Source organism: Pteropus medius, unplaced genomic scaffold (genome assembly GCF_902729225.1).
Source record: "Pteropus medius unplaced genomic scaffold, Ma_sr-lr_union100, whole genome shotgun sequence".
NCBI classification, from domain to species: Eukaryota; Metazoa; Chordata; class Mammalia; order Chiroptera; family Pteropodidae; genus Pteropus; species Pteropus medius.
Window position 1 is genome coordinate 2,316,125 of NW_024347790.1, and position 13,001 is coordinate 2,329,125.

Sequence of the window (13,001 nt, forward strand, 5' to 3'; positions counted from 1 at the left end):
GTTACAAAAAAATCTTTTTTTCTGGCGGAGATTCCTTTCAATGTTATAGTAACACTGTTATATTTAATAATATTAACACGTGTCAGCAAAGTTAACAATTTGATGTGCTTTTCCAATTCTATTCCTATTTCTAAATTCCCCTTGCATATCTAACTTTCATTTCTTCCTTCCTCTTTTCTATATCCCAATGCTGATCACAGACCTAGTCAATTCATGAAACTATTTAAGGTCATTACATATAATTGAAAGATTAAATACAAATTGTTCAGCTATTTGATTCGTATTGAGACAAAAATCTTCGTAGTTACGGAGTGTGGCAAAAAAAAAAAATTATGCTTTTTTTTTTCACCCAGAAAAATCTTGTGAAGAAGTAAAGAGTTAGCCATGCACGGTGTGGAGGGGAAACTGCCATCTTAGGCAGGTGAATCTGCAATGAGGAGCATCACCCACAGCAGTAGGGTAACAGAGGCACGGGGTAGGCGGGCTGAGGGACTCCAGGGAAACGTGGCTCATCCGCGATATCTCGAGTAGAAGGGCTGAGAGGTGAGTCTATGACATGTGACCAAGAGCAGAGGCCAGAAGCGGGAGAGAAAACAGGATTTCAATGGACAAAGTCAAGGGTCACTGGCCAAGGTGAGGCTAGGCAGAGAGCACTCTCCACCAAGGATCGAAAAGGTGAACCTGGAATTCTCACGCACAAAAGGATGTGCCCTCCCAAATCCAGAAGGGAGCTAGAGGTCACAGTCTGCTTTGGGATGGTGGAGGAAAGAGAAAAGGACAGGAACACCCCAGAGCCCAGAGAAACAGTCTAAAAGAAAAGGAAAAGCTGATGGTGCCTACAAGGGGCAGCGTGAAGCTGGGACAAGCCAGGAGAGGAGGTAGGACTGGGGTCTCTCTTGTGCCGACATTTACCTCTTCCCCTTCCCCTTGGGCTGTGACGGCAGAAGAGTAATCCAAGGAAAGCACTGAGACTCGATGATGTCTGAGACACAAGGTGTGTGGTCCATTCACGCACCTGTCTACTGACCATTCACCCCAATTATTCCCAGCTCCTGTTAACCCTGAGAATAAGGACTCGGGCCCAGGACAAAATATGTACTTGTGAAATCATATGACGTTGAGAGCCAAATTCTTCAATTCCCCAATGAAGAGACACATGCCCAGAGAGGTGAAGGGACTATTCTGAAGTCGAACTGAGGGGTTAGTGAATCCTGGCATAAAACTCATTTCAAAACACCACATTGGCTCCCTAAAATTTGCCAGCCCAAAAAGATTTTAAAATATTGAGAAATATTCTCGAGAAGTGACATGCATTCAAGGATATTAATTTCAGCACCATTAAGATTAGAAACAACCGTCTACGGCCATACCACCCTGAACAAGCCCGATCTCGTCTGATCTCGGAAGCTAAGCAGGGTCGGGCCTGGTTAGTACTTGGATGGGAGACCACCTAGGAAGACCCGGTGCTGTAGGCATAAAAAATTTAAAATAATAATAATAATAATAATAATAATAATAATAATAATAAGGTATTGTAAGCTGACAAGTTCCTTGCAATCTGTGAGGTCAACCAAGGGCTGCTTCGCCTAAATAAAAAAATAATAAAAATAAAATAAAAAAATTTTTAAAAAAGATTAGAAACAACCTCATGATCTATTAACAGGAGACGGATTAAATAAATAATGGTACATCCGTTCAATGATAAAACATACAGCCTCTTAAAAAATTAGGCTGGTCTACATGGTTCCGTACACAGAACGAGTTCCAAGATATACTCTTAAAAAAACCAAGGAGCAGCAATGGTGCAGCATGCTACCATGGGGGCACTGAACGCATCTGTAAGCATAAGGGTGCCCCCACACACACGCACGCACGCACACGTGGCCTTGGGCGTGCAGAGAGCACCAGAAGGATGGGGCAAGAACAGCTGCTTACGGGAGGGAAACTCGGTGCGGGAGAACGAGACTTACTTTCCACTGCAGGCCCTTTCGTGCCTTTTGAATTCTGTACCATATGCGTATACTATCTATTCAAACTATCGCATAATTAAAAAATTAAGGGGGCTACAAAGCTAAAGCTAATAAAGATGTAATGTTAGTTAGCATCCTGGCCAGGCTGTGCGGGGTAGTGCCCCAAAATAACAACAGCATCTGACGCGGGAGCTAAATTTTAATTCTTTTATAGAAAAGTCTCAGCTTCACTGAGGGAGGTTCTGCCAGAAGGCGGGGCCAGGCTCCCTCCACCTTGCTTTCGGCCGTCCCGTGGCAGGTGCTGGGCTCACCTGGTCCAAGGCGACTTCCCAGGTACGTACACTCCAGCCAGTGGGAAGAAGGAAGACGCTCCACGTGCCAGAAAAAAATGGTGTTGCTTTGGAAGAAGGGACCCAACAATAGTGGCCTAACTAAATGATGGTACGCTCCGTAAAACCATAAGATGGACTAGCCAGCCATCTCCCAGGACCAGGAGAGGGCCATGCAATGTCCTGGGAAGATGTTCGTGGCATACCAAGTGACAAATAGGAATTTTCAGGACAACAGGAATGGTATATTTGCATTTTTGTAAACATATATAAATAGAAAAATGTATATATGAATATACCACGGCATTGTCTTTTTGCTTGATGATATGTCTAATATTCTAATTAAACATGATATGTTTTTGCAAAAAGAATTTTTTTAAAAAAATATCATTTGGAAAAACAAAACTCTGCTTTCACTGTTCTCTCTTTGGTTTCTTTAAAACGTTCATAAATACCCAAAGGGTAGTGAAGAACCAGTACTCGTCCCCCCAACCCCCAAAAAACCAAGTGAAGAAACTATGGGAAATTATCTTATTAACTGAGTCGTCATCTTTCTCTGGCAAAGTACTGCATGAACTTGAACACAGAGTGAACACGGCCACGAGAATAAACGAGCCCATATTTCACGTGTGTGTGTGTGTGTTTACTAAGCCAGTATCAGCAGCACAATGTGCTAACGAAACGGAAACTATAAAGTTAAAATCCCAAGTCAGTTTGGGATCTCCACGAAGTGACCTGTGCACTGGATTTTCTCCTGTGGCTGGGAGATCATGACAGGCCACCAACTCACAGGGACTCAAAGCACACACAAAAGCACTACCTGTCTCAAGTGCTGAGCAGGCTGGGTACCTGCATGCGGCAGTGAATTCTCCAGCAGCACTGTCATCCAGAGGCGCTCAGTACCACATTCCCCGGCCCGCTTTGCTTCTTACAGGAAGCTGACTCTGTGGAGGCCTGGCCAGTCCCGTGTTGGAGGGTGGGGCCCCCAGGGAGAGGATCTGAACATGTGTGAGACCACATTGGGGCAGAAAGGGGATGAGACAGCCGTGACAGAAGCAGAAAAGAAAAGAGCGTTCACTGCAAACTATGTTGATGTTATCATTAAAAGTAGACAGTGATCTCTCTGATACTGCTACGAGTAATTTCTTTTCAGACATTATCTCTTCGGGCAAGGGAAGTAAATGAAAAAAATAAAGAAATGGGACCACATCGAACTAAAAAGTTTTTGCACGGCAAAGGAAACCATCAATAAAACGAAAAGACAACTGACTGAATGGGAGAAGATATTCGCTTATGATACATCTGATAAGGGGTTAATATCCAAAATATATATAAAAAATTAATACAACTCAACAACAATGAAAACAAACAATCCAATTAAAAAATAGGCAGAAAACTTGAAGAGATACTTCTCCAGCGAGGAAATACAGATGGCCAATAGACATATGAAAAGATGCTCAAGGTCACTAATCACCAGAGAAATGCAAATTAAAACCACAATGAGCTTTCACCACACACCTGTCAGAACGGCTATCATCAATAAATCAAAGAACAAGTGTTGGCAAGGATGTGGAGAAAAGGGAACCCTCATACACTGTTGGCGGGATTGCAAATTGGTGCAGCCACTATGGAAAACAGTCTGGACGTTCCTCAAAAAATTAAAAATAGATATACCTTTTGACTCAGTAATTGCACTTCTGGGTATATATCCAAAGAAAACCAAAACAATAATTTGTAAAGATCTATGCACCCCTATGTTCATGGCAGTGCTACTCACAATAGCCAAGATATGGAAACTACCTAAATGCCTATCAACAGACAACTGGATAAAGAAGTTATGGTTTATATAGACAATGAAATATTACTCAGCCATTAAAAAAAAAATGAAATCCTACCATTCGCAATGACATGGATGGATGTAGAGGTTATCATGCTGAGTAAAATAAGTCAGACAGAGAAAGATAAATACCATATAATTTCGCTTATATGCAGAATCTAGTTTGATTTCACAAACTAATCAAAAACAAACTCACTAATACAGAAGACCACCTGGTGATGGCCAGAGGGGAGGAGACATGTATTGACTGATTTTTAAATTCCCCGACATTCAGTGTGCCCATTACACTGGTGAATTTTGGCTCCTGAGGCACTCAAGTTGGTAATTTATGGCTGATGGGAAGATGAGCTTGAAATGTTATCGGACAAATCACTTTGTATTTTATTAAGTTATGGTCAATGGGACCAGGTAGTTTACTGCAAAGGCAGGAGTTGACAGTCAGACAGCGAGAGGCCTGACCCTAAGTCTGAATCTGAGATGCAGCAAGCTATTTCCTCAGTCTCCTCATCTGTCGTAGTGATTCGAGATGGAAGAAATAAAAAAAGTATATACAAAGTAGGAAGAACATACCAGGAGTTCAAAAAATTAGCTATTAGTTTACCATTCTGGGTCCTATATAGCACAGAACACACACGACTAAAAACTCTATCGTCTCCGTCCTTTCAATTAGAATTAGAAAAAGAAAATCCTTCGCATAGTCCTAACGCGCATTGGGAGAAATTTTTTAAATTAGAAATTAATTCGTTGGTAGGGACCAAGACCCCCTGGACTGCCTTCGACAAATCTCTATTAAGCTATTGATGTGTGTGCAATGTGCCGAGAAAGGACCGGGGATGGAGCGTGTAGACAGGGAGACGCATGCTCACGTTCTGCACACGTGTTCTGAGCGCCAGGCTTGTCTGCATCTCCTCCCAAAACTGCCTCTGACCACAGACCTCACTACGGAGGTGGCCCTGAGTGACCTTGTACCATATGCCTCCAGCTTCCCACTCTCTGTCACCACTGACTGGACCTGCTGGCCAAAAACCAACGAGATCCTTTCTGCAGAATCTGAACCAAGAAACAGTGTCTTCAGGAAGTTAGTAGTTGATTGACAGAGGGAGGAAGGGAGGACGACTAGAGAGATAGGTAGACCCTGAATTCCTGAACTGCTGCTCCCCAATTCCCATACAGTTCTGCCATACGTCATTTGAGATAACCTACTATATGTTTAAAATAAAACCTTCCTTTATTTGAGCTAGTTTGTAGATGATGCTACACACATACATTAAACAACGGACACAAAACACCTTGTTCTCCACTTACCAGCCACGTAATCCTGGACAAGTCACTTATCTCTGTGAGCACCAGCTTCTTTCATAGTAAAATGAGGGTCTGCCTGAGAAGATGACTGGGGCGACGGGGGTGTGTGTGACTGGTGGAAAGGCCACCACATGAAGGGTACACTCATTACGGGCTGTAGGGCCTTTGCTCATAATGGCCCCGGAAGGCTTCATGAAAGAAAGGGCAGCGAAGCTGGACCTTGAATTTGGGACGATTGAGAGACCATTCTCAGAGGGGCAGAGGATGGCCGAGAACACTGCAGGAAGTGATGGGCTACAGAGGGGCATGGGCAGTAATAAATCCCTCTGGTGAAAAATAATGTCTGACGTTAGCCCTCCCTCATCCGTCACAAAACTTTCTGTAAATGGTGTGTACAACGGGCTTCTATTGGCAGATCTTGGTGGGGGGTAGGAGGCATGAAAGAGAGCTAAGTGTATTCCGCCCAGGGTCAAGTATCTAAGGAGAAATGCTAAAGGAGCCCAAAGAATTAGCAGCTAGTGATGGGGGAGCTGGTGGCAACATGGACAAGCTGGAGGACCACGAAAACCTCAGTCCCCCAAAATCCCCACCAATATGAATGAGCTCAAGCTGTTTTGCTTAAATATATAAAAAAAGAGTGATCCTAGAAGGCAAAAGGATGTGGAAATTTGGGGGTTATAGAAAAATAGAGAGAAAATCCTAGAAGCTTCTAGACTAAAAACAAGTCGAAACAAAAAGAAAGAATAAGGCTTCCTACGTGAGGAAGAGAAGCAGATTGGCAGAGAAACAACATCTGTGCCACTAAATGCCAGAAGATAATATAACGACGTTTGTGGAGAATGAAGAAAATGACTGTTAGCATAGAATTACACGCACGCCAGACAGATATACACACGAGGGCAAAAGAAAAGCATCTCGAGACGTACAGGAATTCAGAAAATACGTCATCTACACACTCATGAAAAAAATTAAACGAGAAAGTACTCAAGGAAAAAGGAAGGTGAGGTTTACATGGAATAGTGGTCAGCAACGAAAATAGCAAAGCTCTCAGGAAAGTCTAGGATGTTTTTGATACTATGGATGTGAGTATAACGTAATCGTTAAGAAAAAAGCTTTAACGGATACAAAAGTCACATACAATAAAAGAAACCGCATTTAATTAAAATTCCAGAGTATTTCAACAAAACCTAGGAAAGGAAAGGGAAGTCAAAACATCCTACGCATTTTGTCTTATTTGGTAGTAGAATATTTTGGATAATGGTGATTTCTGACATCGATAGAGAAATACAGATAAATCATGCTTGTTCCAAATTTAAAGATAATTCCCAGGAGAAGAAAAATAGGCTATACAGCTTCTAAACCACACACACACACACACGCGCGCGCGCGCGCGCGTGCGAATTTTGGAAACAACATATTCTGCAAAAGGCAAGAAAAGAACAAAGAAACATTCTGAGTACCACAAAAGCTGATAAAATTCAAAGGCAGGATGTGATGTGAGCTGCCAAGATGATAGCCACTACTCACATTGAGCTATTTAAATTAAATAAAATTTAAAATACAGTTCCTTAGTTATTAGATTGAACATTTCCATCATTGTAGAAAGTTCCAGCAGACCATACTAATAGTGAAAAATACAAAGTAACAAATGAATCCACATAAAGTATGGTCCTATTTAATTGTACACTTTATCCATATATTAAAATGTGAGTTGATTAAATTGTCAGTAGTGGTATCTCTAGGAAATAAGCTGACTGGGGGCTTTCATTCTACATATACTTTATTGCTTGAATTTTTAATAAGCATATTTTACTTTTATAATGGGTAAAAGTCATTAACACATTTTCAGGTGGAATAACAACAAACCAATTAACTGACCTCTTTCTTAAACTTGGTACAGAATTTGGCTCCAATCTCTGAGTTAAGCAAGTGACTAACTTCTCTATATATACTGTGTATTTTGTGTTAATAAACAACTCAAGATCACATAGTACTTATCCTAAACCTAGAAATCTTCTATAGTTTAGCTAAACTCTGGAAAAGCTTTTTTCTGGGCCTCAGGATGGTATTACCATTTCAGATACAATTCTGAGCAGACATTTGATAATTTCGAATTATATTTCTTAAGCTGAAGAGTTTCCTTAGGAAGAGGTTTTCAACATACCTCTCTGTTTTGATTCAGACAGTTGATAACCTCATATTTCAGAAAGGGCAGCTTTGAATGAGCTCTTAAATTTTCCATCCCCCCCAAAATTTATTGAGTTGTAGTTATTTTATGCATCTTTCCACTGATTCTACACAGTTGACTAAGGAGAAGTTCCCAGAGCCAATCTCAACAAGACAAAGATAAAGTCAGAAGTAACAACATTCTGCACAGAGAATAACTTCAATTGTGTTTTCCTAACTTGGGGGTGGGAGAAGAGAGGTTATGTTCTTTGTTCAAAGAATTCTAAAGTTTTAATCTTTGTTAAATACCAGCTCTTTAATATTTCTAAGGGGAAAAATATATTTAAAAGGCCTGGGAATAATGCTCAAACAATAAACTATTTTCTATCTACCCCAGGGAATAATTTAGTTCTTTATCTGCCAACAAAGGCAAATTCATATATGTTTATTTTATTCTCTCTATAATAAATATTCTTGGCAGCTGCCTCCCATTCCATTATAGCGAATATTGAGGAAAAAGCTCCCTGCATGGAAAGGAGATGAAAAACATCAACTTGTCCAGGAAATATGCATTCTGAAAGTCAGTGTTGATAAAGCAAGGAGAGATTTAACTTTGTTGCCAACTTAAATGGTAATTTTTATTTGGGGCCAACTTTGTGACCCTGTTTCCAACACTGGGCAACAGCTATGCTTAATGTGGGAGGGTAGGCTGAATAAGAGATAATGACCTTGGTCCACTATGTTTCACAAATAGATAAGATGCCTATCCATGGGGCAAAGACAAGAAGATAGTTGAAGTTAATTTTTATCTATGTAAAGATTCTTCGTAAGAAAGTAACAGTATAAACAAAATTACTTTAGAACTTTTAATCTGCTTCATACTTGCCATTTCTCTGTACTCTTTACAAAGACCTACTTACTTCCCTTATTGTAAATCATTTGTTAAAGTAAGTTGCCTAAAGTGTCTTTCCAGATAATCTTCTGTTAGTCTAGTTCTAACTGCTGCATATTATGTAAAGATAATAAAAAGACACTCTTTTGAATATAGTCTAATTAAAATGGATAATCCCTCCTTTCCCCCATGTTTTTTTTGGAATTTCGTGGGATTTTTATAGTGGTATGCTACTTTCATACTTGGGTGGACCAAAAAGCTAAATGAAGAGCACACTTCCCATGAAAAATAAGATATAAAGAAAGTGAGATGCAAGTATTTTGTAATACTTAAGACACTGCTTTTAATTAAACATAAAAGCAATTGCTTTTAATTGAACATAAATTATATGTTATTTGTGGACTTCTGGTATCATCCACAATAATGAAATATTCTTTTTAGTCCATAAAGAAAATTTTATGAAAATGAAGGAAAGTATACACAGTAACATTTATATTTGGTATTGTCCTTTTATCCAAGGTTCTAGTTTTAATGTGTCTGAAACAACTATTAAATAGATTATATTCAATTGTGGGGGTAAATTAATTGTTAAGGGCCACAAGGGTACTATCTGTAAATTATTGCTTCGTGCACTGACCCATACCTAGTAGGCTCAAAATGATAATTCATCTTTAAAAGGTAAAGCATTTACCTACTCATTCCTCCAAAGGCTCATTGTCACTTAATTTAAATTGGTGGAGAATGAAGAAGTCAAGTGTAAAAAGAGGTGTCTTTCAAATTTTTACATTTACAAATGTCAGCTACTTAAGAAAAAAATCTAGGTTTTTACTGTGCCATATCATCAATACGTGAGCCACCACCCTCCAAAAAACGAAATGAAAACAAAAAAATACATATAATTAATCTTCCCAATTTGGCACATAATATCTAAATTCAATTCCAAAAAAGCAGTTCAACAAGCACAGCAACTTGGATTTTTACTACTCTCTTTACATCTTAGAAAACTATAACAAATCCATATCAATATCTCCCACTAGGAGCTGTTATGTTATCTGCTCCTGGTTAAAACATTTCAGTTGATAGGGCGTCCCTAAATTTTGAGTAACTATGCTAACATATATTCAATGCATTGATATACAAAACTAAAAACTGTAGAGGGTGTGGCGGTGACTTTGGGTGCAAATCTGGGAACTTCATACAGCCTACAGCAAGGCTCCTGGGGACCGGGAGGGATCAATGGGCACAGAGATGAATAATTCTTTATACTGTAGACATTCTTGACTGTGAAAGCAAAGAAGTACTAATCAAACCTTCAAAAGAACAAAGAACAATAAACAGAAATTACAGGGGAGAAAGAAAAAGTCCACGATTGCTCCAGAAAGATGTTGGACGGGTGCTGAAGTTCGGGGGCAATCCATTACATTTGAACATCTAGGCCCATTTCTGGTAGTGTCACTGTTTCAAAAAGATATCCACACTTAGGTATCTATCATAGGCGAATCTGTATAACTGCATAAACAGAATTCAGTCTCAGAATTCTGTAGAATTTCCTTTCCTTTCTTAAAAAAGCATTCTAGACTTGAATTATAACACTGGGTACTTGCAGCTGCCACTGAAGTATTCACTGCAAAAAAAAAAAAAAAAAAAGCGACTTGCAAATGGGAGATACATTCAGTCAGCTTTTTTTTTTCTTGATCTCTTTTAATATTTTATGACACACTAAAGCTCAGTAAAAGTTCTTAAATAACTCGTCAAGCAGACATTAAATAGAATGCAAATGCGTTACACTTTAAATCATCAATCATTTAAAGAATCCTCTCCATCAACTGAATAAATAAGCCGTCTGTGACTAAGGCCTCCTATCATGTTTTTAAGCTGACCCACTTCCTCATCAGTCACTCAGGTTTGCAAAATCTCACTTGCAACGGGCAGCATGAAGTGCTCCGGGCCAGCGCATAGTTTGAATCTAACCGGTCTTTATTTAAAATGACCTCCGTCCCCAAAAAGAGAACTTCAATACCGCCCTTCACCAGAATCAATCTTTTCTCTAATGGAGAGCAAATCAAGTCTGCCGGGGAGAAAAGGCAGCCAGCCGGTGTACAGGCATGAGAAACCCATTCGGGTGTGAAAACGCACGGTGCACTTGGCCTTGGACGGGTGTGAAGACGCACGGTGCACTTGGCCTTGGAGATCAAATGACGGCCCTGCAAGCAGGGTCTGGGCAGGGCCGCTGCCCCCGGGACCAACCTTAAATCCGGGGATCGGACCTGCTCTTGAGAGCTCTGTAGACCCGGTGTGCAGACGTGCCCAACCCGGGCAACCCTGCGCGTCCCCGGGAGCGGCCAGGTTGGAACCCCCGGCGCGCCCCCTGTCCGGCAGGGCGCCGGGCGGGGGCCGCGGCCCGGGAGACACAACTTTCCTCAGTTCCCTGCCAGCAGGAGCGGGAGCAAATCTAAACCACTCCCCAGCCCCCACCCCGCGACAAGCTCCTCATTTTTTCGGGTGGCGGTGGCGGCTGGGGGAGGGGTGGGAGGGTCTGGAGGGACTTCAGCAGAGGATGACAAGGAGCGGAGAGAGGAGGACGACTTCCCATGAACCCCGCAGTCACAAAGGGAAGGGGGCCGCGCCTCCCTTCGGTCCCACTGAGTCACCCGCGGGCCGGGCCGGCAGCGACGATGGGCGAGGGCTGGCCTGCCGCGCGGCAGGTGACAGCTGCGTCGCCGGTCCCCGCACCGGGGCCGCGCGCCTCCCCGCCCACCCCGAGGCCTCCGCTCCGCCGCGCCGCTCCGCCCGCCGGCCGCGCGACCGGACCTCACCATGGGCTCCGGCCTCGGAGCCCCGCGCGCCCACGCGGGGACCCCCTCGGAGCGGCCACCGGGCCCCGCCCGCGCCCCCGGACCGGCGTCCGAGCGGAGCCGAGGCGCCCGCGCGCCTACCCTCGGGCGTGCTCCGTCTCCTCCTCATTGTCCCCGTCTATCCCGCACGTGTCCTGGTCGTCCAGCTCCAGGCTCTGCTGGCTGGCCGCAGACTCGCTGTCCTCCGCCATCGCGGCGGCGCGGGCTGCGGGGGCGGCGCTGGGGGCCGCGGGCGTGGGGCTGGTGCGGCGGCGGCGCCAGCAGCTCCCCCTAGTGCCGCCCGCCGTCTCCTCGGAGCCCGCGCCCCGGGCGCCCGCCCCGCCGCGCCCGGGTCCGCCCACCGCGCCGGGGGCGGGGCGGGGCCGCTGCCCCGCGCGTCGCCGCGGGAGGCGGGGCGGAGAGGGGCGGGGTCCCGGGCGGACCCGCCGGGCTGCGGCGGCGGCGGCGGTGGTCGCGAGCCGCTGTGGGGCGCAGGGCGCGAGCCCCGCAACCCGCCGCCAGCCCGCGCCCCAGCCCGGGCGCGTCTCCGAATGCCGTCACCTGCAGACTCCAGATCCTGCGAGTCTTCATTTTTGAGTCACAGGCCACGCGATTTTGCATCTGTGCATGTGAGCGAGCGCTTTTACCCGTGGCAGAGATTTTTGACTCAGGAGTAGGCGTGTCAAGGACAGAGATTTCCAAGAACCTTCCGCACCGTACCCACCACGATCACTTAAAAACAATTTCATCGTGTGGATAGAGCTATATTTCCAATACACTAGCAAATCGAAGTCAAAGTCAAAACAGTGCTTCCAGCCTTCCCATCTCCCCGTTCTAACCAGGCTCGCAGCCCTAAAACTCTTGACAGAAAAACTCCGGGGCCGCCCCTGTTTTTGCTGGACACCACGGTTGGCCTCGACCACAACAACCATCTTGGCGGGGGCGAGGTGGGGATGCTGTCCATGAAGCTGGGGCTGATGCCGGGGGATTGGACGGTTTCAGGCAGACCACTCTGGCTTCTCCAAGTGAAGGTCATGACCTAGACCTCCAAACAAAAGTTGGTGTTTTTCTAGGAGGGAACGGAGGTGCTCCATGGGTTGGTTGCCCAATAAAAGACAAGTGAAGTTCAGTCTCCTGTTTGCTGTTGCCATGTGTACACAACGGCCCTTCCTTTGCCGTTCTGTAATGGGTGGTGGTCAAGGTCCGGCCGTCGGGCGATGGGAAGGTTTTACAACGACAGTGGAAAGGTAGCTATCAGAAACTGCGCAATGAGGAAAGTTAAAAAAAAAAAAAAACTAAATTTTTTTTCGCAGACGGTATCAGGAGCATTTTGTGGCTTTTTTTTCCCCTCAGAAGGGAGCCTCTGCCCTTAAAATGCAAGAAGATAGACGTTTCTAAAGTCAAAAATTGGGGAGCGATTTCAAAGTCCACCACAGCAGCCTTTTCTGACCGACTGATGTGGAGCCAGCTAAGGTTCTGTAAGAAGTGCAAAATGGGGCCAAAACACGAAGGAAATACAATCCTACCTTTCATAATTGCAACTATTTCTGAGGCAGAAAAGAAGTCATATGTGGCCTCTGGCTTCAAACTTGAGGATAATGGCAAATATAGATCAATGCGTTTCCTGCAGCTCATCCCTGTGAACATGAAGAGTTGGGACACTGCAGCCTG

The 13,001-nt window shown here is 44.1% G+C and overlaps 1 protein-coding gene and 1 non-coding gene across 5 annotated transcripts in view; one reads left to right on the forward strand and one right to left on the reverse strand.

The window, feature by feature from the left end:
• The window catches only part of NMT2 (N-myristoyltransferase 2), a 57,143-nt gene extending 45,509 nt beyond the window's left edge, over positions 1–11,634 (reverse strand). For 2 of the 4 annotated variants that reach the window (XM_039877456.1, XM_039877449.1), the window contains exon 1: positions 11,433–11,634. In XM_039877456.1, the coding sequence (XP_039733390.1) occupies positions 11,433–11,542 (110 nt within the window). In that variant the 5' untranslated portion in view covers positions 11,543–11,634. The remainder of the gene's footprint in view (positions 1–11,432) is intronic. The other 2 variants (XM_039877447.1, XM_039877455.1) reach the window with 2 other exon arrangements.
• LOC120614770 (5S ribosomal RNA) lies at positions 1,357–1,475 on the forward strand. The gene has a single exon (XR_005656073.1). It is a non-coding gene; the product is annotated as a 5S ribosomal RNA (ribosomal RNA).
• Positions 11,635–13,001: the final 1,367 nt, after the last annotated feature.